General features: G+C 56.2%; 1 protein-coding gene and 1 non-coding gene across 2 annotated transcripts; one reads left to right on the top strand and one right to left on the bottom strand.

Moving 5' to 3' along the window:
* The first annotated feature begins 1,806 nt into the window (after nucleotides 1–1,806).
* On the top strand, nucleotides 1,807–23,417 carry RTKN (rhotekin). The gene is made up of 9 exons (XM_048508784.1): nucleotides 1,807–2,168; nucleotides 3,349–3,487; nucleotides 4,976–5,173; nucleotides 5,398–5,476; nucleotides 7,283–7,520; nucleotides 9,292–9,417; nucleotides 9,808–9,973; nucleotides 20,986–21,090; nucleotides 22,529–23,417. The coding sequence occupies exons 1-9, from the start codon at nucleotides 2,058–2,060 to the stop codon at nucleotides 22,915–22,917; spliced, it is 1,551 nt and encodes a 516-aa protein (XP_048364741.1). The 5' UTR covers nucleotides 1,807–2,057; the 3' UTR covers nucleotides 22,918–23,417.
* On the bottom strand, nucleotides 10,659–10,777 carry LOC125440424. Its single transcript, XR_007245695.1, has one exon. It is a non-coding gene; the product is annotated as a 5S ribosomal RNA (ribosomal RNA).
* Nucleotides 23,418–25,787: the final 2,370 nt, after the last annotated feature.

The raw sequence follows: 25,787 nt of genomic DNA, 5'->3' as shown, positions 1-25,787 counted from the left end.
GGGCTATCCTGCAGGAGAGAGCGGGCCCCACCCCCCTGCCTCCCAAGAGCGGCTGTCCTCGTCTGGGCATGGCTGATGATAGCCGGGTGAGGCTGGGTACAGCCTTTCTGCAAGGGGTCGTGCCCCTGACCCACACAGCCCCTCCTGCCCAGCACCCTGTTTCACACAAGGGCCAAACAGAGCCCCCTCCTCAACCTTACTCCCCCCCCCCCCACACACACACACAGCACGGGAATCATGGCGGACGTAGAACCGGGCCTGGCACACGGCTGGAGTGCTGCAGTGGGGACTCAACTGCTAGGGGACATCAGCACCACGGCTCCACGGCCAGAAGGGACCTGCACGCCCCCCCCCCCACCACCACCACTGAGGCAACTGCAGGGAGGTCGTCTTTGCCCACTGAAGAAGCCTGGAGAGGGTACAGGTGGTGGCTGCCCTTCAGGCTCCCCAGGAGGCCAGGGGCCGCTCCTAGGATGGTATAAGGTGAGAAAATAAATGCGGGGGGGGGGGAGTTAAGCTTTTTCTCCCCCCCTCCCCCTCTTAATCAGGCATGTGGGAATTGGGTTCAGGCAGGTGTCTGTGGACCACGTGGTGGGACCGGGAATCTCTGGTGCTCCCGGCCTCCTGGGCCACTCCGCAACACCGCACATGCACAGCTCCTCTGGATCGTGCCCTCCTGCCCCCACCCACCCGTGGGCATGAGCCAGCAGCCCTTCCAGAAAGCAAGTGAGCGGCTGACTGACCGCCAGGCCACTCCCAAGCTGAGAGGCTCTCTGCTGAAGCCCTTGACAGGGATGCCAGGGACGGGATGGGACGGTGGGAGGGGGGGGCATCTCCCCTGCAAAGCAGCTCTCTGTCTTCCTTTGCAGCTGCCTTTCTCCTGGGGGCGGGTGTGTGGGTGTGGGGGGGGGGCTGAGGCTGGGCTGCTCCTTGGTGTTGAGCTCCCCCCCCCACTCCAACCTGGCTGTGGGCCCAAACCAGGACACTGAATTGGCCTGGGGTCTTGCACGACTCACACAAAGCACAGAGGGCTTCATATGTGGATCCGTTCCCTGTATTGTGCCTACCCAGTGCTTGGTACTGGCGGGCATGGGCATCCTGTCCTCCTCCCCACCCCCCCCCCCGTGCCAGCCACAGCTGAGCTCCACTGGGGCTGTTTGAAGACAGTGTGGCAGCGGGCACGAGGGTCAGCTGCCGCAGCCAGCCACGGCCCCCCCTCCCTCCCCTCCCGCCCGTCATTTCCAAAGGGCAGAGGGCAGCAGGCGTTCCCAGGCCCACAGGGCGAGTGTTATGGTCAGTGCCCCCCTGAGCCCCCTGACCAAAGCGCCCTCCTGCCCACCAGACCCAAAGGGGGAAAGGACCAAGGCTTTCTGCAAGAAGTGGGGGGTGGAGGGTGGGAGAGCAGGGCTGCCCCCAAGAAACTGGGCAGTGAAGCCACAGCAGATGCTGGGAGTGCTGCTCAGGCTGAGGGGTGGGGGTTCCCTGTAGCTAGCACCCCTCACCCTTTGGCAGACAAGGAATGGAAGCTGAGCGCGGGGGGGGGGCGGGGGGTGCCATGACTAACGCATCTGCCGCAAAGAGCCAGGGCGGGGTGCAGAGCCCGAGAGTGGAGCGGCACTTGGCACGCAAGAGGTACCCCGCTCGCTCCCCCACCCCGGGGCCCCCTGACCCGGCCGGCCGAGAGGCGTTTAGTCCCCCACCCGGAGCCCGCAGGAGGAAGCGCCAGGCGACAGCCCGCCAGCGGGAAGGCCCAGGGATTCGGCCTGGCCGCTCCCGTCGGGGCAGTGGGGCTTCCTCGGACGCCACAGAAGGGCCGCCGATGGCGGGCCGGGCCGGGCCGGGCTAGGCGGGGCGGTCTCCTGCGCGGGCCGCGGGGCGGAGCCAGGGCAGCGCCCCACCCGCAGCCCCAGGGCGCCCAGGCGGGCTCGGCCGGCGTGCGGGGGGAGGGGCGGCCGTCGCTGGCGGGCTCAGCCGGAGCAGGAAGTCCCGCGCGCTGCGCCCGTCGCTCCTCGGTCAGACCGGGCCGGGCCGGGCCGGGCGGCAGGGGGGCCCCCACCATGTTCCAGCGGCACCAGCCCAGCAGGGTGACGGTGGCGCGCGGCTCCGCCCTGGAGATGGAAATCCGACGGGGCCGCTGCCGGCTCAGCCTCCTGGCCCAGCCCGAGCAGGTAGGGCGGCGGCGGCGGCGGCGGCGGGCAGGCACGTGGCGCCCCGGCCCAAGGCAGTAGCGAGGGGAAGGGTCGGGGCGGGTGGACGACGAGGCGTTTTGGCCAGGAGGAGCCCGGGGCGGGGGCGGGCGGTGGTGGTGCCCCAGCCGTGGTGGAGACGAAGACCCGGCGGGGGCGTCCGGTCGCTCTCTGCCCCTCGCCCGAGCCTCGCGCCCCTTCTGCCGCCCGGGCACGCGGGTCTTTCTTGGCCGGGCCTGCTCCTCCTCCTCCTCCTCCTCCTCCGGCGGGCGGGCGGGCGGGCTGCCTGAGTGGCTTGACGATGCTCGGTAGGCCAGGTGGGCTCCTCTCACCTGCAGACACCTGTTGGCGAGATCCCGAGTTGGAGGTGGGCAAACGTTTTCCTGGCCAGCCTCAGCCCAGCGGGAAAAGGAGGATCTTGAGAGCTGACGTCACCCCGAGTTTGTCTGCAACCCTGCCGCCCCCGCCCCCCCCCCCGTCTTGGCGTCCTCACCTGGAAAAGTTTTAGCACAAATCAGCCAGTCCCTGAGCAGTTTGAGAGGACGGCTGCGATCACTAAGAGCAAGGAAAGGTTCCTGGGGAACAAGTCATGTCCTTGTTTGAGGAAGTTCCTAGCTTGCTGGATTTGGGGAGTGCTGTGGGCACAGGGGTGCTGTGGGGTTTCCGAGCTGTATGGCCATGTTCTAGTCGCATTTTCCCCTGACGTTCCGCCTGCATCTGTCGCTGGCTGGCTGTGTGGCCATTGTTCATCTTGATTTCAGCAAGGCTTTTTGATAAGATTCCACATGATATCCCTATTGACATGTTGGTAAAATGTTGTTTGGTACATTTTATTGTTAGGTGAGGTTTTTAAAAAAATTATTGGGTTTTTTGACATGCTTCTCCCCTTTTGGGCTCAGGACTGTTTCCAACCACAGACATTAACACAAATAAAATCAATGACAGATAATCAGCACTGTAAATATCATAAAATTAAAAACTTAAAACTATATAAATTCATATAAATCCTGGTGATGCTCACATGCCTGATAAAAACAGTGCTAACCAAAAGACTGGACAGGTCAGAGATGATGGGCAGGGTGGTCCAAGGGTGGGGGGAGGCTCAGATGGAAAACTGTGGCTGCCTCAACCATACGCCTGTTGGGACAGCTCTGTCTTGCAGGTCCTGCGGAACGGCATTAAATCCCCCGGGGCCCTGGTCTCATTGGGCAGAGTGCTCCGTCAGGCCGGGGCCAGGACCGAAAAGGTCCTATCCCCCCTGCTTGAGGCAAACCGGACTCCCCTTGGGCCAGGGACCACAAGTACATTCTTGCACGATTGTAACTAGTTGCCAGGCTGCCCCCAGGAGCGCATGTTAGTGGTTCCGTTGCATCCTCTTGGAGTGACATGGGGGGTGGGGGATCTGTGCTGGGCTCTGTGTTGTTCGGTATCTTTATTGATAGCTTGGAGGAAGGAATAGAACGGGTGCTCATTGCATTTGCAGATGATACTCAGTCGGGAGGGGTAGCAGATGCGGTGGGAGACAGAATCAGGATACAGGATGATCTTGACAGGCTGGAAAACTGAGCTGGAACGAATACTGGTAAAATTAACCTTTCAAGAGAGAGAAGTGTGAAGTTTAACTATAGGACGGGGAGGCATGTCTTGGCAGGAGTAGCCCATGCAAAAAGAAACTGGAGGTCTTAATGGGCCATACTCTGATCACATGAGGTCAGCCGTGCAATGCTCGGCTGAAAAGCCACATGCGATTTGGGGGGGCTTCCACAGAAGTGGCCTGATCGCTTTCCTCTGCTCATGCCTGGGAGCGTTGGGTTCCCTTTGGGGCTGCACAATTGAGAAAGGCTGTTGACAAGCTGTGAAACATGCCCGGAGGAGGCCCATGAAGGTGGCGAGCGATGTAGTGGGCAAGCGTGGTGGAGAGTTCTAATCCGGAGAGCCAGCACTGATTCCGCCCTCCTCCATGTGGGCAACCGACGGGTGAACTGGGTTTGGTTCCCCGCTCCTGCACATGAAGCCTGCTGGGTGACCTTGGGCCAGTCCCATTTTTCCTCCGAACTTTCTCAGCCCCACCTGCCTCACGAGGTGTCTGTTGTGGGGGAGGGAGGGAAAGGGGTTTGTCAGCTGCTTTGAGAATCCAGGCTTGAGGGTAGAGAAAAGTGGGGAGTGCTCAAGTTCTATGAAGAAAGGTCGAAGGAGCCGCGCATGTTTGTCTTAGAGAAGAAGCAGCTGGAAGGTGATATGACAGCCATCTTCAAGTATTTAATGGGCTGTCATTCAGACAGTAAAGTGAAATTAAAGGTTGAAATTAAACCAAAAGAGTTTTCGGCTACACTTTAGGAAGGTCTTCCAGCCAGCTAGAGGGGTTCCTCAGTGGAACAGGGCTCCTTGCGGGGGGCGGGGGGGGAGGGGTTGAGCTTTTAAGCAGAGACTGTCTGGATGGCCATTTGACAGCAAGGGTGATTTTGGGAATATTGGCAGCTTGTGAGAGGGAGGGCGGAAAGGGCCGGGCCGGTGGGGGGCTCTTGTGCGTAGCATTTTCTTGCACCTTCCAGAGTAGCAGTAGCAGCAGTAGCAGCAAATGCCAGGTTGGTGAAATTGCCACTGGGAAAAGTAGCAAAGTTCTGACTGTTTGGCTCTTGTCAGTACCCCCCCCCCCCCCAGTTTTTCATTGAGGTCAAGGTGTGATGTTTATTTGGCTGTGAGGAGCTGTGTTCAAACTCCCACCCCCCCTGTGGGGACTGCCGCCCGTGAGCCCCTCTTCTGCCCACTCCTGCGTCAAGCCCCTGCAGACACAGGCCCCGGGTTCACCGCCACGCAGAGATGGTGCAACAGACAAAACCACGAGTCCTCCTGTGTGGGAATAGTACCAGCTATCCACTGGCCACTAGAGGCCCAGGACGGAGGAGGTGGCATCCTGCCCTACCAGTCAGAGGTGGAGCCCCCAGAAAACCTCTGGAGACCACGTGTGGCTCTGGTGCTCTGGGCTGGTCAGCTTCACCTCTCAGGTCCCTGGTCACACCTTGGGAGCACCTTGCCGGAGGGGAGCACTATGGCCAGTGTGGACGCTGGACCGGCCCCCTCAGCTCCCTGCATCTGGGCATGTGGGCCTGGCCTTGCTCAGCCCGCCTCCCTGCTTCTCTTGATGAGCACACACAGGTGCGTCACATATGGGAGGACCATATCGGGGGCTTGCACTTTGCCCTCCCACCAGGTTGGTACCGACTCCACCCTCCCTGCTTGGAGGGGAACATCATCTGCCTGGTCCTCCTCACTGTTCGCATGGGGCTGCCGTGAGTGTCGGCCTCCTGTTGCCCCTCAGGGCTTTATCCATCGTGGGGCATCCTGGTGCCCTTTCTGCAGCCCCTGCTGGCTCTGGGGTTCGCTCTGCCTCACTGATGCCTGCCCCCCCCCCTCTCTGGGACTGGTGTGGTGTTCCACATGGGAACCCTGCATGGGAACATAAGAACAGCCTTGCTGGATCACAGCAGTGAACATCTGTCCAGCCCAGCATCCCGTCTCACAAACGGGCCAGCCTGTTCATCTGGAGGGCCAACAACCGGCGGGCACAGAGCCTGAGGCCTTCGTCTCGCGTGGCCTCCAGATGCAGGGGTTCCCTTTAGTCACCATGGCTGTGGCTAGTAGCCACTAATGGACTGCTAGTCCGTTGGAGCAACCCATTCAGGAGTGCTGAGGCATACCCTTTTCCAGCCCCTTCTGGTTGCTATTTCCAGCTCCTGCCGGTGACCTGGTCCCAGAGCAGCCGGACCCTGCCTTGCTGGTGGGTGCCAGGAGGACTAATAAAAGGAAACACTTCTTCACGCAACGTGTGATTGGTGTTTGGAAGATGCTGCCACAGGAGGTGGTGATGGCCACTAACCTGGATAGCTTTGAAAGGGGCTTGGACAGATTTATGGAGGAGAAGTCGATCTATGGCTCCCAATCTTGATCCTCCTTGATCTGAGATTGCAAATGCCTTAACAGTCCAGGTGCTCCAGAGCAGCAGCAGCAGCAGGCCATTACTTTCACCTCCTGCACGTGAGCTCCCAAAGGAACCTGGTGGGCCACTGCGAGTAGCAGAGAGCTGAACTAGATGGACTCTGGTCTGATCCAGCTGGCTTGTTCTTATGTTCTTATGTTCATTTCAACCTTGGCCGTTCTATGTTCAGCTCCTTTCTCGATAATCCTCCGCACGGAGTTTGCACTCTGAGTCATCAAGATTTCTCCCAGTCTTGGTCTCAGCCAATTCTGAACCCAGCCGCCTGTATTTAAAGTTGGCATTTTTTCCTTCCAATCTGTATCACCTTCCACTTACCAGCACTGGACTTTCTTTGCCGCACTGCTGGCCGCTCACCCAGTCTGGATAGATTCTCCTGTAGCTCTTCACAATCCACTTTGGGTTTTACCATCCTGAGCCATTTGGTATCCTCTGCAAACTTGGCTGCTAAACTATTAAGTCCCAAATCCAGAACATTTGTGAACAAATAAAACGTTGGTGGTCCCAGTCCTGACCCTTGTGGGAGCTGGCTTCCCTCTTCCCTCCCGGGCAGGGATTGTCGCTTTATGCCAGCTCTCAGCTTCTTGCTGTTTGACCTGCTCCAGTCCACAGGAGTGCCCTTCCTCCCACTTCTTGGCTTATTCCGGAAATCTTTAATGAAGTACCTTGTTGTCAGAACTGTTCGCCTGCTCTGAGCGGCAGCAGCCCTGCAAGGTCTCGAGTCAAAGTCTTTCACCTCATCCGTTGCTTTGTGTGTGTTGTGTGTATGCCGAGTGCCACCAAGTTGCTTCCGACTCATGGCGGCCCTCTGAACCAACATCCTCCAAAACACCGGCTCCTTAGCAGCCTTGCTCAGCCAGGCCTTGCAACCTGAGGCCACCGAGGCCTCCTTTTGTGTGACCCTCATTTAACTGGAGCTGTCGGGAGCTGATTCCAGAAGAGCCACGCCCCCCACCCTCACCCCCTTTAGCGTCCAGCAACTGGCGTGCATGAAAGCCGGGCGGGGTGGTTCTTCCCCGAGGGCTCTTCCTCCCCTGGCCTGCCTCAGAGGCTCTCATGCCTCCAAGGGCTGCTGCCTTCCGGAGCCTGTGAGTCCACACTGACCCACTGGCTTTCTTCTCCTGAAGGCCCGCCTGTCTCCCTGCCCGCCCCCCACCGCCCCGCCCAGCTCTGGGCCCCTCCTGGCTGCTCCCTGCCTGATGCCAGCCCCCCCTGCTCCCTCTTGTCTTCCAGAGGAGAGCTCGTTTTGGCTGCCCCTGTACGGAAGTGTCTGCTGCCGACTTGCTGCCCAGCCCCGCTGCATGGTCCACCAGATGATGGGCAGCTTTCTCAGGGTGCAGGTGAGTGGGGGGGAGGCTCCGGGTGTGGAGCAGTGCCCTCCTTGCCTCACATGCTACCTGCTGCAGCCTCCGTTGCTGCCTGTGTTCCAGCAGAGGGGGGGGGGTGTTCCCCTCCCTCCTCCCCCACTTGCTCCCCTGCATTTCCTTCTTGGTTGTAGCTGTGGAGAAACACACTCTGGAGGCCACTCCAATAGTTTGACCGGGTGGTGGGTGGTGGGGTCAAACAGGCAGCCTGGATGTGGCCCTTGAGGGGGCTTATCAGACAGGCGCACAAGCCAGCTGAGACAACACCCCTTCCCCGCTCTCCCAGTCTGGCCTGGTGACGGGGGGCAGGGGGGGGCATGCCTCAGCTGGCTTGTGGGCCTGATGAGCCCTCTCAAGGCAGCCACCCCACCTTTCTGAAGGCTCTCCAGCCCAGGACCACCACCCCCCGCTGCCATTCTGGGGCCTGGCCCAACCAAGCCACATTCATGTCCTCTCTGGGCATAGCAACAAGTGAGGTTGATACCCTGAGTTGGGTTGCCCTGTGTCCATTTCACAGGAGCTCTTCTGCAAAAATCTAGTGGGCAGAAAGGACAAGGCCTGGGAGTGACGCCTCCCTGCCCATCCCCCCATCCCCCCCCCCCCCGGCAGACCGAGCCCTCCAGCAGCCCCTGAGCAAATAACAGGTGGAAAAAGAAAGGCTCTGCTGTCTCTCACCTTGCTAGAACCTCCCGCCTCAAGGGGCGGAGCCTTAGGAAGCCAGACGTCTCTTCCTCTTGAGGCAGGGAGATCAGAGAAACCCCAGAGGAGGAGAGCGGAGCAGCTCACCTGCAGCATCTTGGAGACCAGCTAGATTTCTGGGGTATTTTTGGGCCGCCCAGAATAAATGCTCTTGTTTCTGACAATGGGGGCTCTGCCTCTTAAAAGGCTGCACACTGAACGCCCTGGTCTCTCGGGGGCTGCTGGCTTGGATCAAGGGGTGAGAGCGGAGGTGATAAACGCCCCGGACCAGAGGAAAAAAGCTCTTCCTTTTGGGTGGGCCCAAGCCGTGAAGTCCGGGTCTTTCCCTGGGGGCTGCATCTTGTCCACACACTGAGAGATAATGAGGGAAAGTCCCAACTCGGAGAACTAAGGTAATGATGGAGAACTGGAGGTAATGATCCTCCAGTTTCAACATTTGCCTGGCTACTCTAGTGAAACATCCACAGCAGAGGGGGAGCGATTTCGTTTTCCCTGCAGGGGGGAAGGCAGGCTCAGGGCAGCCAGGATGGGCTCAGTGGCAACGTTTAAGGTCTGTGGAGCAGCCAGAGCTTGTCAACAAATGCAAGAAAAGGACAGAAAGTGAGGCTCCGCTTGGTCAGCTGCCACATCAAGGTGGGCTGCGCGGGTGCCGCTTTCCGGCGGGGTCTGCTGCCCGACTGCACCCGCCCCTTGCCAGGTGCTACTCTCTCATGTGGCAGCCTGCCAGCCTCCAGCAGACGTGCCGGTTTGGACAAGGCAGTCCAGTGGCAAAGGGCTGCCGTGTCACAGTGGTAGCGCCACATCTAGCCATGCGTGGGTGCAGCTTTGCTTGGGAGTTGGCAGCCAGCAGCAGCAGCGCAGGCCGGCCTGAAGTGAGCATGTCGACCGCCCCTTCCGTCATGGGCAAGGGCTGTGGGTGGCCGTGGGGGGCTTGTGAGGCGTTCTGGAAGGAACAGGGGAAGCCGGCCCTCCTCCTCCTCCTCCTCCTCCTCCTCCTCCTCGCGGGAGCTGCTGGCCGACTGCCTCTCCCCACGTGCCTTCTCTGCAGCCAGGGGAGCAGCCGGGCTGGCTCCGGCTCTTCTGCGTCCTGCGTGGCCCCAAACTGCTCTGCTACCACCACCCCCAGGATGCCGAAACCCCCGTGGAGCCGGCCTTCACCATCACCATCAGCAAGGTCAGTGAACCAGCCCACGGGCGGAGGGCGCTCCGCCTGCTCACTCCAGGGCCTGATCCCCCGCTGCCTGTCCCCAGGGCGGACCGCGGGACCTTCTGTGTGCCGAGTGGGGGCTGTTCCGCTGCTAGGGTGATGCGGAGCACCCGGGGCAGCCTGGGAGGGGAGGGGGAGTGCTGTGTCGTGGGCGGGGAGCACGAATGGCCTCAGACCGCCTTGCACACCACTCCGCGTGTGACCCTTGCCCCCCCTGCCCACCACAGGCTTCCAGAACACCCAGCAGCCAAATGGATGCCCCCCACACGACACGCAGGCTCCGAGCCTGTGGGGGAGGCTGGGCCTGCTCCAAGAAAGGGGGCCCCTCCTGCCCTTAAGACCTCTTTGCACCCGCAGGAGACACGCATCCGGGTGATGGAGCGGGACCCCAAGAACCATTCGCAGAGCATGTTGATCACCAACCACTACGGGGCAGAGGAGGTGACCCACACGCTCCAGGCGGAGAACCGGGCAGAGACGCAGCGCTGGATGGAGGCCTTCTGGCAGCACTTCTACGACATGAGTGAGTGGAAGAGGCGCCACGAAGCGTGAGGGGGCGACCCGGATTGGGCCCTCCAGCCACCGCTGGTTCTTCTTTTCCTGCTGCTGCCATTTGGGAGGGAGGGAGGGAGGGGTTTCCCAAAAGGTCCCCGTCCACTCTGGCTGTACCACTGCAAGCTGGGATGGGGGTCCTGCAGCAGACCCCTCCCCTCTGGAGAGAAGTTGATCTGCAGGCCGTCTCTGGCCACTGTTTGCCTGGCTCTGCTTGAGTCTCTGGACGGGTCTTTTCAAGGTCAGGCTTTTCGGTGGGGGTGGGGGTGGGGGTGGGGGGTGAGAACCAGGACTGCAGCCTGGGGGCCTTGGGTTCAAATTCCCACTTAGCCTTGGAATTAACTCAGTGACCTTGAGCCAATCACTCCTCTCCCTTACCCAAACCAACCTCAGAAGGTTGTTGTGAGACAAGAACCACTGTACAGGGCTCTAAAGGGCAGGGTATGGTGGTAAGAGCTGCTTAGCCTTTCCAAGGACAGCTCAGGGTCCTGAGTTGTCTGAATTCTTTCTGAGTTGCAGATTGAGTTTGCTTTCGTTGCTGCATATATTTTCTTTTGTGAACCGCTGTGGTGTCAGGTGCCAGGGAACCACCTCGAGCACATGTCACTGCCAGGCCAAGTCTAGAGATGTCCCAGGTGCTGTCTGGCCTGGAGAGCAGCCTACAGCACCTGGTATTCCCAGGCGGTCTCCCATTCAAGTGCTAACCAGGCCCGACCCTGCTTAGCTTCCGAGATCAGATGAGATCGGGTGTGTTCAGGGTGGTATGGCCGTAGGCTTAGCCCAGCGGTTCCTTCCTTAGCATTGCAAGGACTTCAGTTCATCTGAAGAATCAGCCATTGGTTCATGTTCCACGGGCGCTGTCACGGCCTGGAGAGCAGCCATTTCGGTACCTTCCCCAAGCCTGCGTGTGTGATTTGGGGGGTGGGGGTGGAGGGCTTCCTGTCTCTGCCACTCTTTCCTGGCTTCCCCTCATTTTGAACAAGGCAGCCCTCTTCAGAGGTGGAGGACATCTTGCTGGGTGATTCCCACCATCCAATCAGGGAGGCAGGGATTTATTTTCTTGCTTCCTTCTTGCCTCAGCCCTTTTCCTGCCTCCAGAGGGAGAGCACCCACAGCGTAGCCCTTCGCTATTCTAGATTAGAACTAGCAGTTGGTTTTTACCTCCTTCAGCCGCTGTTCTATTGCTTCCTTCCACCTCTTTCAAATCTATTCTTTTGTTGATTCAGTTTACTCAGTCCTTAGGCCATCACTCCTGTTTTTTGTATGGCTACCTCCCCCCCAGCCTTTCTCTTCTGACAGGGCCAGCAGCCTGGAGATCGCAACTCTTGACTTGGTGAGCGTGCCTTACTGCCGCTCAAGTCATGAGCCGCTCTGATGGGGGAAGCCTCTGCTCCGATCATGAAGAAGAGCCATGCAGTGAGGGAGAGCGCGAGGACTCGGTGTCAGCTGGTGAGATGCGGGTCTCCACCCAAACAGAGCCAGCTGAAATGCCCTCAACTGCAGCTCAAGCCAAAAAGAGGTGTGCAGAAGACGAGCCCAGATATAGCCTCAGCACTCAAGGAGAAGCTGGCGGCCACCTTGTTTCCGAATCGCTCCTTTGCTCTGATGGGGAGTTACGCCCTTCAGGTCAGCCAGGAGCAGGAAGTGGCCGGGAGGACCGTCCGCGTTCCTACCCCCAGCCACAAAGAGGCAGCAGTTACCTTCAGATCCTCCCAAATTCACAATGACTATGAAGTTCCTCCGGTTCTCACAGCCTTCGTGAGGAAATCCATGAGGGAAGAAGAAAGTGTTTTGCAAACAGCAGGGGCCACTGTCTGGCACACTCCATTCTGCTACTGCTGAGCTGATATCTGACTTTAATCCTAATCTGGTAGGCACCCCTCACCTCTTTGAAATGGAATCACCTGAACCTGCCACCAGGTCCTTTAAAGCAGGTGACTGTACATAACTTGCTTCCCAAACCTTGCAAGCCCTTGAGCTGCAAGAAAAACGAGGGGAAGGCGGGGAAATCAGCTCTCTGCTCCCAAAGAGAAAAAACGCCCTGAGGGCATCAAGGAGTTTTTCCCCCAGGACAGATATGTCTGTTTCCTATGCTGGAACACCTAGAAGAACAGATTAAATCTGAACAGGCTAATCCCATGTCTAACAGACACCTCCCAGCCTATGCCAGAAAGCTTTATGCCTCACCCTCTTCTACTAACCAGTTTTTCCAGGTTCCACTGACTGATGCTCCCATAGCAACCCTACAATCTTCTGGACTCGTCTCAGAGGATGGAGCTGGTAACTTACAGGGCAGTCTAGACAAAAAGCACTCTGCAAGGCCCAGGAGGCGACGATTATGGCAATCAAGGTGTGCTCTACCACCTCAACCCCAGGTTTCCCAGAAACAACTTTCACAGAGTTGACAAAGAAGATAAGAACAATAAACAGGCCAAACAATGGGACTTCAGGACAAATGGGTCAGCACCCAAACCAATGCATGGACACTAGAAATAGTGACTCAGGGATATTCAACAGTATTTTATTGGACCCCACTGGATCACCTCTTTCCCTCCCAATTTTCAAATAATTTTCTCCAACGATTCAGAAACAAATAGCCAGTACAACACCTTCTGCAGAGCAAGGCCATAGAACTGGTACCTCCTTTGCAGAGGGGATCTGGCATCTATTCTATTTTTTTTTTCACAGTACAGAAGAAAAACAGAAATTGGCATATAATACTAGTTCTCAAATTCATAAATAGATTCACCAGGACCAAACACTTCCACATGGAAACTTTTCAGAACTTCTCAGAATCCCTACAGCCCTAGAACAACTCAGAATCCCTACAACCCTACAATTTCTCCTGTCTGCAGATCTGACAGAAGCTTATCTCCATGTACCAATGGATCGCAGTCACCGCAGATTCCTTGGGTTCTGCGTGGCTGATCTTCCCTTCCAATTTTGCGCTTTTGTTCAGCCTCGCCACGGCACGCACAGTATTTTCCAAGATGCTCTTCCATCCCATCATCAGGCTGAGGGAAAAGGAGAACAAACGACATCCTTTCATGGACGACAGGCTTATTTGAGGACACGCAGGTTGTCAGCAGCACTCTTCAGGAATTTGGATTTCTAGTCAACGTGTCCGAGAGTCGCCTGTAATCTTTGCAGACTCTAGAGCATCTGGGGGTATTAATTGGGACAGCCACCAACCAGTTCGTGCTCCCAGAGAGGAAGATTGCCAAGACCAAGGAACTGTCTTCCGCGGTACTCAGCAGCAAGCATCCTCCACCGATGGCCTTATTGGCTTTACTGGGGCTGCTGATTTCCAGTGCCGTTGGTGTCACAGGAAAACATGTCACCAGCACTAGTCCAGAATTGCAACACGTGCAACCATTTCTCCACGAAAGAGGAGAAAAGGGGCTGAGAGCTAGCACCCTTGAAAGGCCAATCGCAGCACCAGCTACAGTGTTACCATATTCAAAGGTTTTCCTCCTTCTCAACATCCTCTAATTTTGTGCTTCCTCAAGGGAGCCACTGATAAGGACACCCCCCCCCCCATTCATGGCATTCCTTCATGGAGGAGCCTAAACTCTTAATGTTCTAACCAACCGCTGTTCCGTCAAAATTCCTCAGGATGAAAGCTCTATTCCTCACCGCAAGAACCTCAACTAGAAGGGCTTCGGAACATGGAGCCCATGAGAAGAGACCTCTACATTTTCCCCAAGGACAGATCCTGCTCCCTCTGGGCCCTACCTTTTGCCTTGAGGCCCACAGAGGTAGACCTCCCTTCGTTCCATCCAGATCCCAAACACCCACAGGAAGTCACCTGGCAGGGGCTGGATGTCTGTTGAGGACGGAAGGGTTTCCTTACCAGGACAGGACGTCTAAGGAGCACTGTTCATTTCAGTATCTCCACCCAATGAGGGACAAAAAATGTCCGAGGAGTGTGGCAGCTAATGGAGGCTTCAAAAGACAGGCCTCAGTGGAAAGTGTGTGGCCACCTGGTCCTCCCTATCATCTTTCATCAGACACCATGAAATCAATAAACGCCATTCTTCAGATACTGCACTGGGTGGAAGGGTGTTGCAGGCAATGCTGGAGAATCACCCATTTAAAGAACATTGCTCGGCGGGGGGAGGGGGTGTCCCAGCAAGGTGTCCGCCTCCGATGAGAATGGCCCATTGGACACTTGCCATGAAGGCTCCTTCTCATCAGAGGCCAGGAGGACATCTTGGCCCTCCTGTGGTCATGGTCAGAATCCTCTACATTTCAGAGCCTTTCCTTTACTATGTTTGTTCTATGACTTCTTCACTTACCTGTTTACGTACCTTCACTGTTTCTGTTGATTCTACCTGTGAGTTAATGCTTTTAAAGTTAGTTGACATTTGTTGACAAGTTTCAGGATTAGATAAACTGCTTACGGAGCTGAGCCAAGGGTGACTCCTGCAGGAGGAAGGACGCCAGGAAATGATTTCCTGCCTCACCCAGCAAGGTGTCCTCCTGTCCTCCGATGAGAAGGACCCTTCACGGCAAGGGCCCTGCGGGCCGTTCTCCATCCACCTTGGAGTAAGAAGCGAATTCCTGTGGGGCCACTCTGTATCCAGCTTTGGAGGGATGGGGTGTGCGTGCGTGCGTGCGTGCGTGCGTGCGTGCGTGCGTGCGTGCGTGCGTGCGTGCGTGCGTGCGTGCGTGGGTGGGTGGGTGCGTGCTTTGGGATGGAAGCCCTGCAGCTGTGTTATTTTTCAGGGAGTGATGCATGGAATTTCTGTCCACTGGGAAGGACTGGGGCGGAGCCCCTAACCATGTTATGCTGGCCGTGGCTCTGAGGGTGTAAGGGTTTCAATGGTGTTGATGGTAAAGTAACCTTGAGTGCATTCCACGGCCCGGGCGATGGGCCAGCTTCATCGGCGGAGACCTTATCTCTGCGCGGGAGATGAGGTCTCCGTTTATCATGGAAGCAGGAAGGGGGATGGGATGAATAGAGTTATAACCTGTGCTTCTGGCGGGAAGTGTCATTCCCAAGCCACTCTGCGTGTACTTGAGCTTTCTAAGATGTCTGAATAAACGGTCTTTTTCACCAAAGAGCCTTTTATTTCTGCTTCTATGGAATTCCTTACATTGTGGCAGGAATCCTTAATCCATCTATCTTACTAGTACAGTGGACCTCTAGTGTCTCGACATGGAGAGGTTGGAATGTTACCTACGAAGGTCGCGGTAGTCTTGGCTAAGAGAGCTCCGACCTTTCCCCTTCTGGATCTGGAGGAACCCGGCGGGAGAGGCGGGCTCCTCGCTGGTGACTTCTTCTCCGTCCTCGTGATCATACGGAGTTCCTCCTTGCTTACTCCGTTGGAGCGAGGGGCGTGGCGGCGCACTCATGGGGACCTACATGAGTCGTTTGGGGAGCCTGTCCTATGGATGGAAGGCCTGTGGATGGATCTCTACCGTTTTTTGGTGTGGATTACAAACCTCAGGATGCAACTCTGTCATGGAGGAGACGGGCTCGGCCACCTTCGATGCGGCAACAAACGGCAAGAGTCAACATTGAGCGGTTCCCTGGACCTCGGTATTTTGGTGATGCTCCCCAAGAACCACTGTGGCACAATGTTAACTGGGGCCCGTCCAAAGGACACTGGGATCTAAACCTGGGATTGGGAGGGGTATCCGTACTGTCTTCCAATGGACCCCTGACCCGGGTCAGCAGCCGCACCGTAAAGGTGCCTGAGGGAGCCACCGGTAACGGTGTCTCCGATGTCTCCCCTTCCGAATGACGCATTTAAGAGTCCGAAGAAGAAGCCTGCGCTCCCAGCGCCGGATCTGTTCCTCTCTCCATCGAAGGAGACCTGGGATGAGGAAGTGGGGCGACTTCGCGAGATGCTCCAAGAAGCATGGACCCGTGAGCGTCAGCTATGGGAGGAGGAGCGGGCACAGTTACTGGCAAATGGCGAAACCTGCAGAGAGGGACGGGAGCGGCAGCGCAAAGAAGGTCAGCTTCCGAAGTTGGACCGCGTTACCAAAGATAAACTCAACGACAATATGCCTCCAGAATCACCAGCAAGTCCATGATAAAGTCCTGAAACACTCCAGACTGGATTTGCCCGACAGCAGCGAAGCCGCTTCAACGGAGCCCTGCGCCGCAAAGTGAGCTCACTGCAGCTTCGCCCGGGGCCGAACTGGCTAAAGTGGAGCGAGAGAAAAGCTGCTCTGCATGCGCCACCAGGATGCGATGACCCGCATGAGGAGAGGGAACTGACTGCGTTGGAAAGGGAGCTAAGGGAGGTGCAACAGACCAGGGAAGCCCTGCAAGTTGGAGTCTATGCTGTTACTGATAATGCTCGGAACAGGAGGCCAATGTGCCTGGGTCCTGCCACTTTAACGCCATCAGCCACAGCCAGCGCCCCCGATTCTCGGCCCTCCCGTGCAGCAGTTGGCTGCCTGCTAACCTGCTTAACTCAGCCAGCAACCGCGCCGCCCTGCAGTAAGAGCCGTGGAGCGGGGGGGTTACTATAGGCCCCGATACCGGCCCGCTTTTGGATGGGACGCTGCGGCTAAAACTTCACTACTTTATTTTGCAACTCAATACCCACTTGGAAGACTATGATGATTTATACCCGGTCTGAGCGAAAAAATACGGGACATCGGCTCCAGTCTGGATGGGGCAACAACCGACAGTTAAGTGACTCTTTTGGATTTGCAAGATTGAAGACTCTCGCCGCGGTGCCCGCTTGATTCTCCAAGCCTTAAGAGCGCTGGCTTCCAAGATTCGAAGCCGGAGAATGAAGCTTTATCCAGCACCATCAAAACTATCCAACAAAGACAACCTTCGTTGCAGAATTTGCCCATTGAATTTAGATGCGGCGGCTGCTGCGACTCCCTCCTGGTGGCTCTGAACGCATGAAATCACGAATACTTTCTCGGATGCTGTGTGAATGACGGTAAGCGCTCATTGAAGCGGGTGTTTTTAATTGGGTTCCTCGGTACTCATTAGCAGTTGGATCCAGTTGGGATCCCAGGTGGCGTCGTTGGAATACTGCTTCGTGCGGTATCGGCCATGCCAAAAACCTGCCACTGCGCCCACTTAATTCGTCAAGCTTCCAGCTGCCCTCTACGAAACCACCTCTGAACGCATGCGTCAGTCGACTGGGATTGTGCCTTTACTGCGGAGGGGCCAGGTCATCTAGCGTAACTGTCCCAAGAAACAAAACCAACCGCTCAGCTACCGCCGCGCCTCCATCTTGCCAAGCCACCATCGCGCGGTCGGGGCCACCTCGACGGGCTGATCTAAAGCTGGTCATCGGCTAAATTTGGGGAGGGAAACGGCTGTTGCCTGATCAGCCCCATGGACATGGGTCCGACCTCCCTGACGCAGCGGTGAGTGAAGGCAGCTCCATTACTGTCAGCGTTGCTTCTGGCCAACCCAGCTAAGCACATTCCTCGCGTACCAGCCTCGGCCCTTGGCGTTGCGGCAGCATTGCTTAATACTGACCCCAGGTGGCAGAGGAGCTAGGTCTGGATCAAATTCCCTAGCTAAGCTCCTTACCATTCGCCTAAAATGAATGACAGCCCCTGAGAACGAGGACCGGCCAGTTCAAAACACAACCGGTTCTCCTCCGTTCGCGACCAATTGGGAGAAAATTAGTTTTATTTTGAAGAACCGGTATTCTGGCCAAACACTCCATAGTTTTGGGTACATGGTTATTGATACATGAACCAAAAGTTCATTTGGAAAGAACGGATCCTACAAAGTTCACTGACCCTCCCTCGTTGAACAACACATGGTGGGGGAAAAACCAGCTTCTCCTGACACGCCCCCTCCCTGGCTTCATCAGCGATTGCTCCCCGGATTCTGATATTTGGCATCCCACCGGGCAGTACCATGATCTAGCCAGAGTTTTCCGGGGAGCAAGAATGCGATCAGTTGCCTTACTTTATAGAGGCATTGGACTGCAAAATCGTTATTACAACCAGAGCGAACTGCCCAAAGGTAGAATCTACCATTATGAGTCCTTGCAATGAGGAGAAGGGAACCGTGCCTTCTTGGACAAGAAGAACTGTTCAGCGGTTTCATACGGTATGACTGCACCAAACTACCGCCTGCACGCTGTCTCCCGTTTTGTTTTGGTGAAAAGAAAGATGGGTCTTTTCTGACTTTGTGCTGAATTACTCGAGGTTCGCCATTACGATCTCCCTGTCCAATAAATACCCTTTGCCTTTGATCGGGGACGCTTTTAGGCGACTCCGGGCAAGCAGGCATTTTATAAACTGGACTTGGGAGAAGCTTCTACTACAGAGTCAGAATTGCTGGAAGGATATGAACACTTGACTGCGCTTTAACACAAAGTTTGGACAGTTTGAATGCCCGATAATGCCATTGGGTTAGAATTAGGGGCCCCGGGCTTTGGCGGTTTTATAGCCCATATCGAAGTTCTCCAAGCGATTTATTGTACAAGGGGAGTTGTAGGTATACTTAGGATGGCCGTTTTAATTTATTCACAAACTACATAGAAGAGCATGTGAAACGCATTGGTTGGAGGTATTGAAGCGCTTTGCTTCGACAACTCTCTTTGTAAACTATCCAAATGCTGTTTTCACCCAGACCTCCATTGACTATTTGGGTTACCGGATCACCATGAGGGCTTGAAAATGGATCCCTGCTAAAACTGGCCGCGGTCCTCCAATTGGCCTGCCCCACCAAATTAAACCATAAAGAACTCCAATCTTTTTCTTGGTTTTACTAATTTCTATAGTGGACTTTATACCCCAATTAACTGAACTGACTCTCCCTCTCACAGACCTGCTTTAACGCGACTAGAGGTAAAGAGTCCACTCATGAAGCTCCAAACTCCGTTGGGCTTCATTTCTTCTGTTCTCTTTTACAGTCCATTTTTTTCCCCTGGAAAACCAATAAACTGGCTGACGCAGGCCTCTCAGCTAGCTACCGAGGAGGGGGTGCATTGAACATACGGAGACATTCCACGCACTGTTCTCTCCCCTCCAGTTGGGGCTGGCTGTCCTGCCCAATCTCAACGCGTCCACCCCTCCTCCACCCATGCATTCCTAGTCCTTTCGTCTCCCCCACTTTCCTCTTGGAGACTTCGAGGAGGCCGGGGCTGCACGAGCCTCCAGGGAGGAAGTGAGCTCAGTGCGTTTGAGAGATGGGAGTTTGGCCGGAGGGGGGGAATGTTGAGTGCGTGCCTCCCCCCCCCTCCCGCCAAGCTTGGGTTCTGGAAGCCTGCCGCGATGCCTGGCTTCGGCTGGACATTTTTGGCTTTCTGAAAACTTCTTGCATTTGAGCCCGCCGTCCAGTTCTGGTGTAGCATAATGCGCCAAGGACGATGGCGTATATTAAAGGTTGCTCGGTTTGTGCAGAAGCCGACCATTCGGAAGCCCCAGCGGGCTGTTGGGAAACCTCTCCCGGTGGCCTCCGCCCTTGGGAAGTCATCATCTCCATGGGATTTTTTATTACAGACGGTCTTGCCGACAGTCATGCCTTAACACGGTTTTGTGGGTGGTGGTGGACTTATTTTCTAAATAAGCCCATTTTATTCCTCGTGTGCTTCCATCCCTCCTCCGCATCCTAGTTAGCGCGGCTGTTCATTCCAACATGTTTATAGGTCTACATTTCAGCCCGTTATAGGTGGTCTCGACCATGACCTCCAATTCATTTCAAAGAGTTCTGGAAGGCGTTTTGGGGTTTGTTGGGGCCCTTCAGCTGGTCGCCGCCCCACCGCACGTTCAAGTGGACGGTGAGGCGGAGAGAAGCGAACAGAACCTCTAGAGCAGTATTTAATGCGTTGTTACACCAGCTACCACCAGGACAATTGGTGCGAGCTCATTCGTTCGCTTTATATGGCGTAATTTCTATAACAATGTCACGGTTCATAGAAGTACAAAAAAAAAACCCTTTGAGGGAAATTGTGTCTAGTGTCGCCTTCCCGCCAAGGTTGCCACAACTACCCATGACAGCTTGGACCTCTCCAGAGTTTCAACAATGGATTTCATCCCTAGCGAGGGTGGAAATGGGTCCAGACAACATTTGCCACAACAGGCTTTGGAACTCCCAAAAGCTGCAAGCTTTTCGGATAAACATTCAGTTCCCTCTGCGTGTGAAGCTTGGGTGTATTTGTCTACTAAGAATCTCAGAGATGTGCATAAATTTTCCAGACTTGGCAAGATTAGGTGGGACCTTTTCGAATTACTTTCAAAGTGATTAATGATGTCACTGCCGTTGAGTTGCCCTACTCTCTTGGTAACATTCATCCTGTCTTCCATTCCAGCTTGCTCAAGGAGGGCTCCGGCACTTCCGATGCCCACAGCCTGACCGCCGAGAGGGCCCCACCGACTGTATTGATGGCCACAAGCACTCTGAGAATTGGCGCTTCATCCTGGACTCTCCTTTTAATCATGGCAAACGCTTTGCACAATGTTAGTCTCTTGGGTGGGATATTCCTCTGGGTATAACTCAATGGGTTTATTCCTGTAAAATGTGTGGCCTTCTGCCCTATTTCTTTAAGCTTTCCTGGCGCTAACTTTCCAAGATAAACCTGGGGGGGAGGGGTCTTCTTTAAAGGGAGGCAGAGTGTAAGGGTTTCAATGGTGTTGATGGTAAAGTAACCTTTGGGTGCATTCCGCGCACGCCCGAGGCTTTATGGGCCAGCTTCATCGCATGGAGACCTTATCTCTGCGCTTGGAGGAATGAGGGTCTCCCGTTCCCATGGGAGGCTGGGAAGGGGATGGGATGAATAGAGTTATAACCTATTGCTTCTGGCCGGAAGTGTCATTCCCTGCCACTTTCTAGTGTACTTGAGCTTTCTAAGATGTCTGAATAAACGGTCTTTTTCACCAAAGAGCCTTTTATTTCTGCTTCTATGGAATTCCTTACAGAGGGTGGGGATAGAGGGCTGTTGTGGGTCTTGGGGGGCCACATGACAGTGGTCAAGCACTTGACTGACACCCTTGGATTGACAGGGCGGGGTCTCGCTAACTGTCCCCCTCCTGCCCCAGGTCAGTGGAAGCGCTGCTGTGACGAATTGATGAAGGTGGAGGTGCCCTCCCCGCGCCGGCCCACTGCTCAGCTGCCCAAGCAGGGCTCTTTGTATCATGAGACAGGTAAGCAGGTGTGGGGAGGGGCTTGATGCCTGATGTCATGATGGTGCCCATCCTCTCGGAAAGGAGAGGGGAGATTGGGAGCCTGGCAGAGGGGGCCGGGGGGACAGCAGACCTAATCCGGCCCAGCAACTCTGTCCCTGGGTCCATGGGGCTGAGACTTCAATTGCTGCCGGCATTTAGAGCTTCTTAAGTGGAGCAAAAGAATTACTCGGACAGAACTCTTCTTCCCGGCACAGAAATTAACGGTGACGGCGGCTTCTGTGTGCACATTATTTGTGTATCTTAAACCCCGCTCCCGGGCTCTTGGGGGTGCTCCAGGCATGCCCTCCCCACTCCAAGACGTGCTCTCTGCAGTCCTTAGTGCGGAAAGCTGGGCCTTTTTCACAGCAGGTAGCTACTAAGATCCGAACTCGGCCCTCTGTGGTAGACAAATCCTGCCTCTTGCCCAGGAGAAAGTGGAGAAAGCAGTGGAGAAAGCAAACCCCAAAGCTGCCTCCGGGGCTGCAGGGTCATTTTCTCAGGGGCCATCAGAGCCCAGCACACGGGCCGCCTGGGGCAAGGCTCCCTGCCTGGGGCGGGGGCTGGGAGGGCTCTCTGTTTTCTGCTCCTTCTAGGGCTCGTTTTCACTCCTCTGTTTCCATGGGCCCACCCCACATCTCTCTTTTGCGTCACCCACCCGGATCTATGTGTCTGTAACTCTGTACTTTCCTCCTGCTTTCTCTCTGCATGTGTCCCTCTGTGTCTCTTCCTCTCTGTCCCCATGCCGCCACCCCCAGCTTTCCCTGGCCCCGTGGGGCTGCCCTCCGCCTGTGAGGGGCTTCTGTTGCAGGACACCGCTGTCTCTGAGGAGATTCGGGCTCTGCTCTCCTCCTATTACAGTGACAGGTGAAGTAATTCAGCTGGACGGGAGGTAGGACCCCGTGGGGGGGGGGGGGTGTAGAGAAAGTTGTTGCTTGGATTGGGGGAAACTCCAGCTGAGAGGCAGGAGAGCCAGTTCTGTTTCACCTGGGGGGAGGGGGGAGGCACCTGTTTCAGAATTCCCAGCCTGTCCCATTCTATTGGGGGGGGGGGGGGAAGAGTTCAGCCTATGCTGCCTGAAAGATGCGACTGATCCTGGGGGGCTGTAGCCTCAGGGGGACTGCTTCCCTGCAGCTCCAGTGGGGGGTGTTTGACCCCTCAAAGCCCCACACCAGCCTTTGTAGATCGGGCGTGGGGGGGGAGGGTGCTTTGCGAAGGTTTTTGCCGTCTGGCAGCTGTCTGTGGGAAGGGGGTGCTGGGGCTGCAGGGCGAGCGGCTGCCAGCGTGGGGGCTGTTGGAGGCCGGGTGGACCCCTGAAGGGCAAGAGCAGAGGAGGGGGTGTTGCGACCCTGCCTTCTCCTGCGCAGCCCCTCCGAGGCACAGGGTGGTCATTCCCTTCCTCCGCCCCTCTCCCTTCCAGCTATTGAACCAGCGGATGACATCGAGGCCGTGACAGAGATCCTGGCTCGTCGGGTATCAGGTCTGGGCAGCCCTGCGTGGCTGTCCCTCTTTGAGGGGCCAGGGCCCCCTCCCGCCGTGGCTTCAGACAGTGACAGCAACTCCAGCGCCAGCCCACGCCTGCTGCACCCTCCGTGGAGGCGGCCTCGCACCCTCTCCCTGGATGCCAAGCTGAGCCTGTTGAATGGACGCTCCAGCCGCCCGCCCCTGCCTCGGACCCACGGCCCGTCTCCCTCCAGCTCCAGCTCCTCCAGCAGCGGGAGCCCTACCCCAGAGCCCACCCATCCGCCGCTGCACCCCCGGGCCCACCCGACCTTCGACCCTCGCCTGTGGCTGCAGTCCCAGGTCTGACAAGACGTCCTTCGTGGCTGCTTGGGGCAGGGAAGCAAGGTCCCTCGGAGGAGGCGGGACTGGCGTGACTGACAGGGGGTGCTGGCAGCTTTCGGGAGCAGCGTCTCGTTGCGAGAGCCGGGGCTTCCGGGCTGCCTCCGCATCCTGCCTCAGCTTGGACCACCTGGGCCCCTGTGGAGGGGAGTTTGGGGCCGGGGACCGAGTGGCTGCCCTGGCCAGAAAATGTCTCAGGTGTCAGCCCAGGAGCAAAGAGTCCTTCTTTCGGGGAGAGACGGGGGTGCTTCGGCCTGGGGAAAGGGAGCTGTGGTGGCAGAAGGTGGCCTCCTCCAGGACTGGCGGGGGAGGGGGGAGCTCGGTGTTGGAATCCTGCCCCCCCCCGCCCCTTTGCTCTCATCCTGATGTTCAGGGATTTGTGCCAATGTTGTGGGGAGGGGTCATGCCAACCTATGCGGGAGGGCTACCTCTCCTCCTTCACACATTAAATATATATATTCACTGTTTTCTTTGTCGAAGTGTAGCTGATGATGGGAAGGCTGCGATGCTGCATACAGACCAAGTGTTGAGCTTTTGGTATTCCATGGGGAGGGCTAGGGTTAGGGTTGGTGCGTGTATGATGAAATGAAGCTCAATTGTTGGCTGACTCCCTACCAGGCAGATACTGTCCCCCCTGCCCGCCCCCCTCCCCCCCCCCCCGGCCAAGCCGGGCATGCTCAGCCCTCACCTCCCCCCTCGGGCCCTGCGGAAAAAGCTGCCCAGAGAATGGCTCCAAGTGTCCTTGTCCAAGGGGGTCGGGATTTGTGTGCCATTATCTCCCTCCTGGGTTCTGCTGAGGCCCCCCAACCTTGCCTCCCGGGGGGAAGGTGAGGGAGGGGTGTGGGGAGCAGAGTTGCTGCTTGTCCTTGGGGACAGGCTGCCTTCCCCAGGCTCCTGGGACACCAACTTGGCCCTCATTACATCCAAAAGACCGTGGGGCTTCTGCCCATACAGCAGCTGGAATGGGACATGCCCTGTGGGGGTCTCTCTCATCATGAACAGCAAGGGGTCTACCAAGAGGTCCCATTGGGCAGGTTTATCATGCACTACTTCCCTTCAGTACTAACTTGACGGTCTGATTGAAGCGCTTTGCTAACTTGTCTGTTTGAAGGAGCACAGCTGCTGTGAACTTCTGCCTTAGCCCCAACACTCAGTGGAGCCACTTGGTCACCTGCGCTGTGGCGGAGCCAGAGGTGGGATCCAGCAGGTTCTCACCAGTTCCCGAGAGTGGGTTACTAATTATTTATGTGTGCCGAGAGGGGGTTACTCATTGGGTCTGCTTTTCTGTTAGAAATTCCATTAGGTCCAAAAATCATCAAGTCCTGTTGTTTCCTATGTGGCTGGTTAGCGAAGGTAGAAAACGGGATAATTCTCCCTGTTGGGCTGTTTTAAAAACATGTTTTAGAAATATGGTAAAGTTCCTTGTTTAAGGAAAGTATCCTTCTTTTGATTTCTAGAAACAAAATTAAGTATTTGAAAGTATTAAGTATTTGACAGGCAGTCAATGAGAGGAGAAGTAGTTGTTTCTTTTGGCAGTAGACAATAGGACTGGCTATAATGAGTTTGAATTATGGACAGAAAGATACCAGCTGGAAATTAGGAACTTTTTTTACAGTAAGAGCTTTTTGCAGTAACAGAGAAATTATTAATGCCCCGCCCCCGGAATGCCCGACCACGCACCGTCGTGCCCCGCTCAGCCCCATGGGCGCTACGCCACTGTTTGAATCCCACCACCACGGGAACCTGTTACTAAAATTTTTGGATCCCACCACTGGGCGGAGCTCCCTGGCCCGTTAAGATTTCCCTGAGCAGCCCCATGTGTTCAAAAAGATGCCTCCATGCTCGTCCCCTTGGTTCTAAGAGTACACAAGGGCACGGCCTCAGGGTAGCGGGTGGCGCAATCCACAACTACCAACAGATATCCACTTCCTCATTGTGCACATGGTAGAAGCCCTCTGGGATCCACAGCGGTCTGCTGGAATGGAACTTGGATCACAGGAATGGGAACAAGGGGGCCCGAAGGGGGGGGGCAGCGTTGGAGACTCTTTGACATGCTGAGCAGCCTTGACAATAAACACCGTTTCACATCCTGGGAAAGGGAAGGCCAAAAAAATCCATGTGACCCCCTCTGTTCTTCACCCATTGAGTGACCGTGGCTGAAAGCGAAGCCCCCCCCCCCCCCCGCTGTGGCATTGCTAGGCGTTTCATCCCCTCCCTCTTTCCTGGGGCCGGACGATACTGCACTCCCCTTCCTGCATGATCTGGGGGGTTCTTGCAGCTGTCCAAGAGTCACGCCCCACTCCTGCGCTCTCCACGAACATCTGAAGCCTCTCCAAGGTCCTGTGTATTCCTTCAAGCTCCGGCCCAATCAAGCTTTTACAAGCTCTGGCCCAATCACCAGCCAGTCCAGGTTGGGGGTCCTGCTGGGGTCTGCTGGCCTGTCCTGGTCCTTGGCAAACTGGGCCCTGTTTGGCCTCCGTCACGTGGGTCTGCTGCCAGGATCTTGGGGGTAACTGCAAGGGACCAGACCTGCGTATCCTGATCCAACAGTATGGAGGACAGCAGTGGCTTCTCTCAGGCCAACTTCAGCTCAGGTGTTCATTCATTCTATGTATAGGCTGCCTTCCCCTGGCAGGCCCAAGGAAGAGCCCAATAAAAAATAACAATAAAATCTGTACAATATCTTAAAACCCACAGCAATGTAATCTCAACCAGGTGGTGTTAAAATCAACAACTTAAACAGATAATCCCCCCTCATTTCATACAACATAAGAAGCAAAGACAAACAGGGAGGGGGGAGGACAGGGGGGCTCACTCCATGGGATATCATGACTGCC

This window comes from Sphaerodactylus townsendi, linkage group LG10 (assembly GCF_021028975.2).
Source record: "Sphaerodactylus townsendi isolate TG3544 linkage group LG10, MPM_Stown_v2.3, whole genome shotgun sequence".
NCBI classification, from domain to species: domain Eukaryota; kingdom Metazoa; phylum Chordata; class Lepidosauria; order Squamata; family Sphaerodactylidae; genus Sphaerodactylus; species Sphaerodactylus townsendi.
Note: the sequence above shows the minus strand (reverse complement) of the source record. Positions and strands in the feature narration are given on the sequence as shown.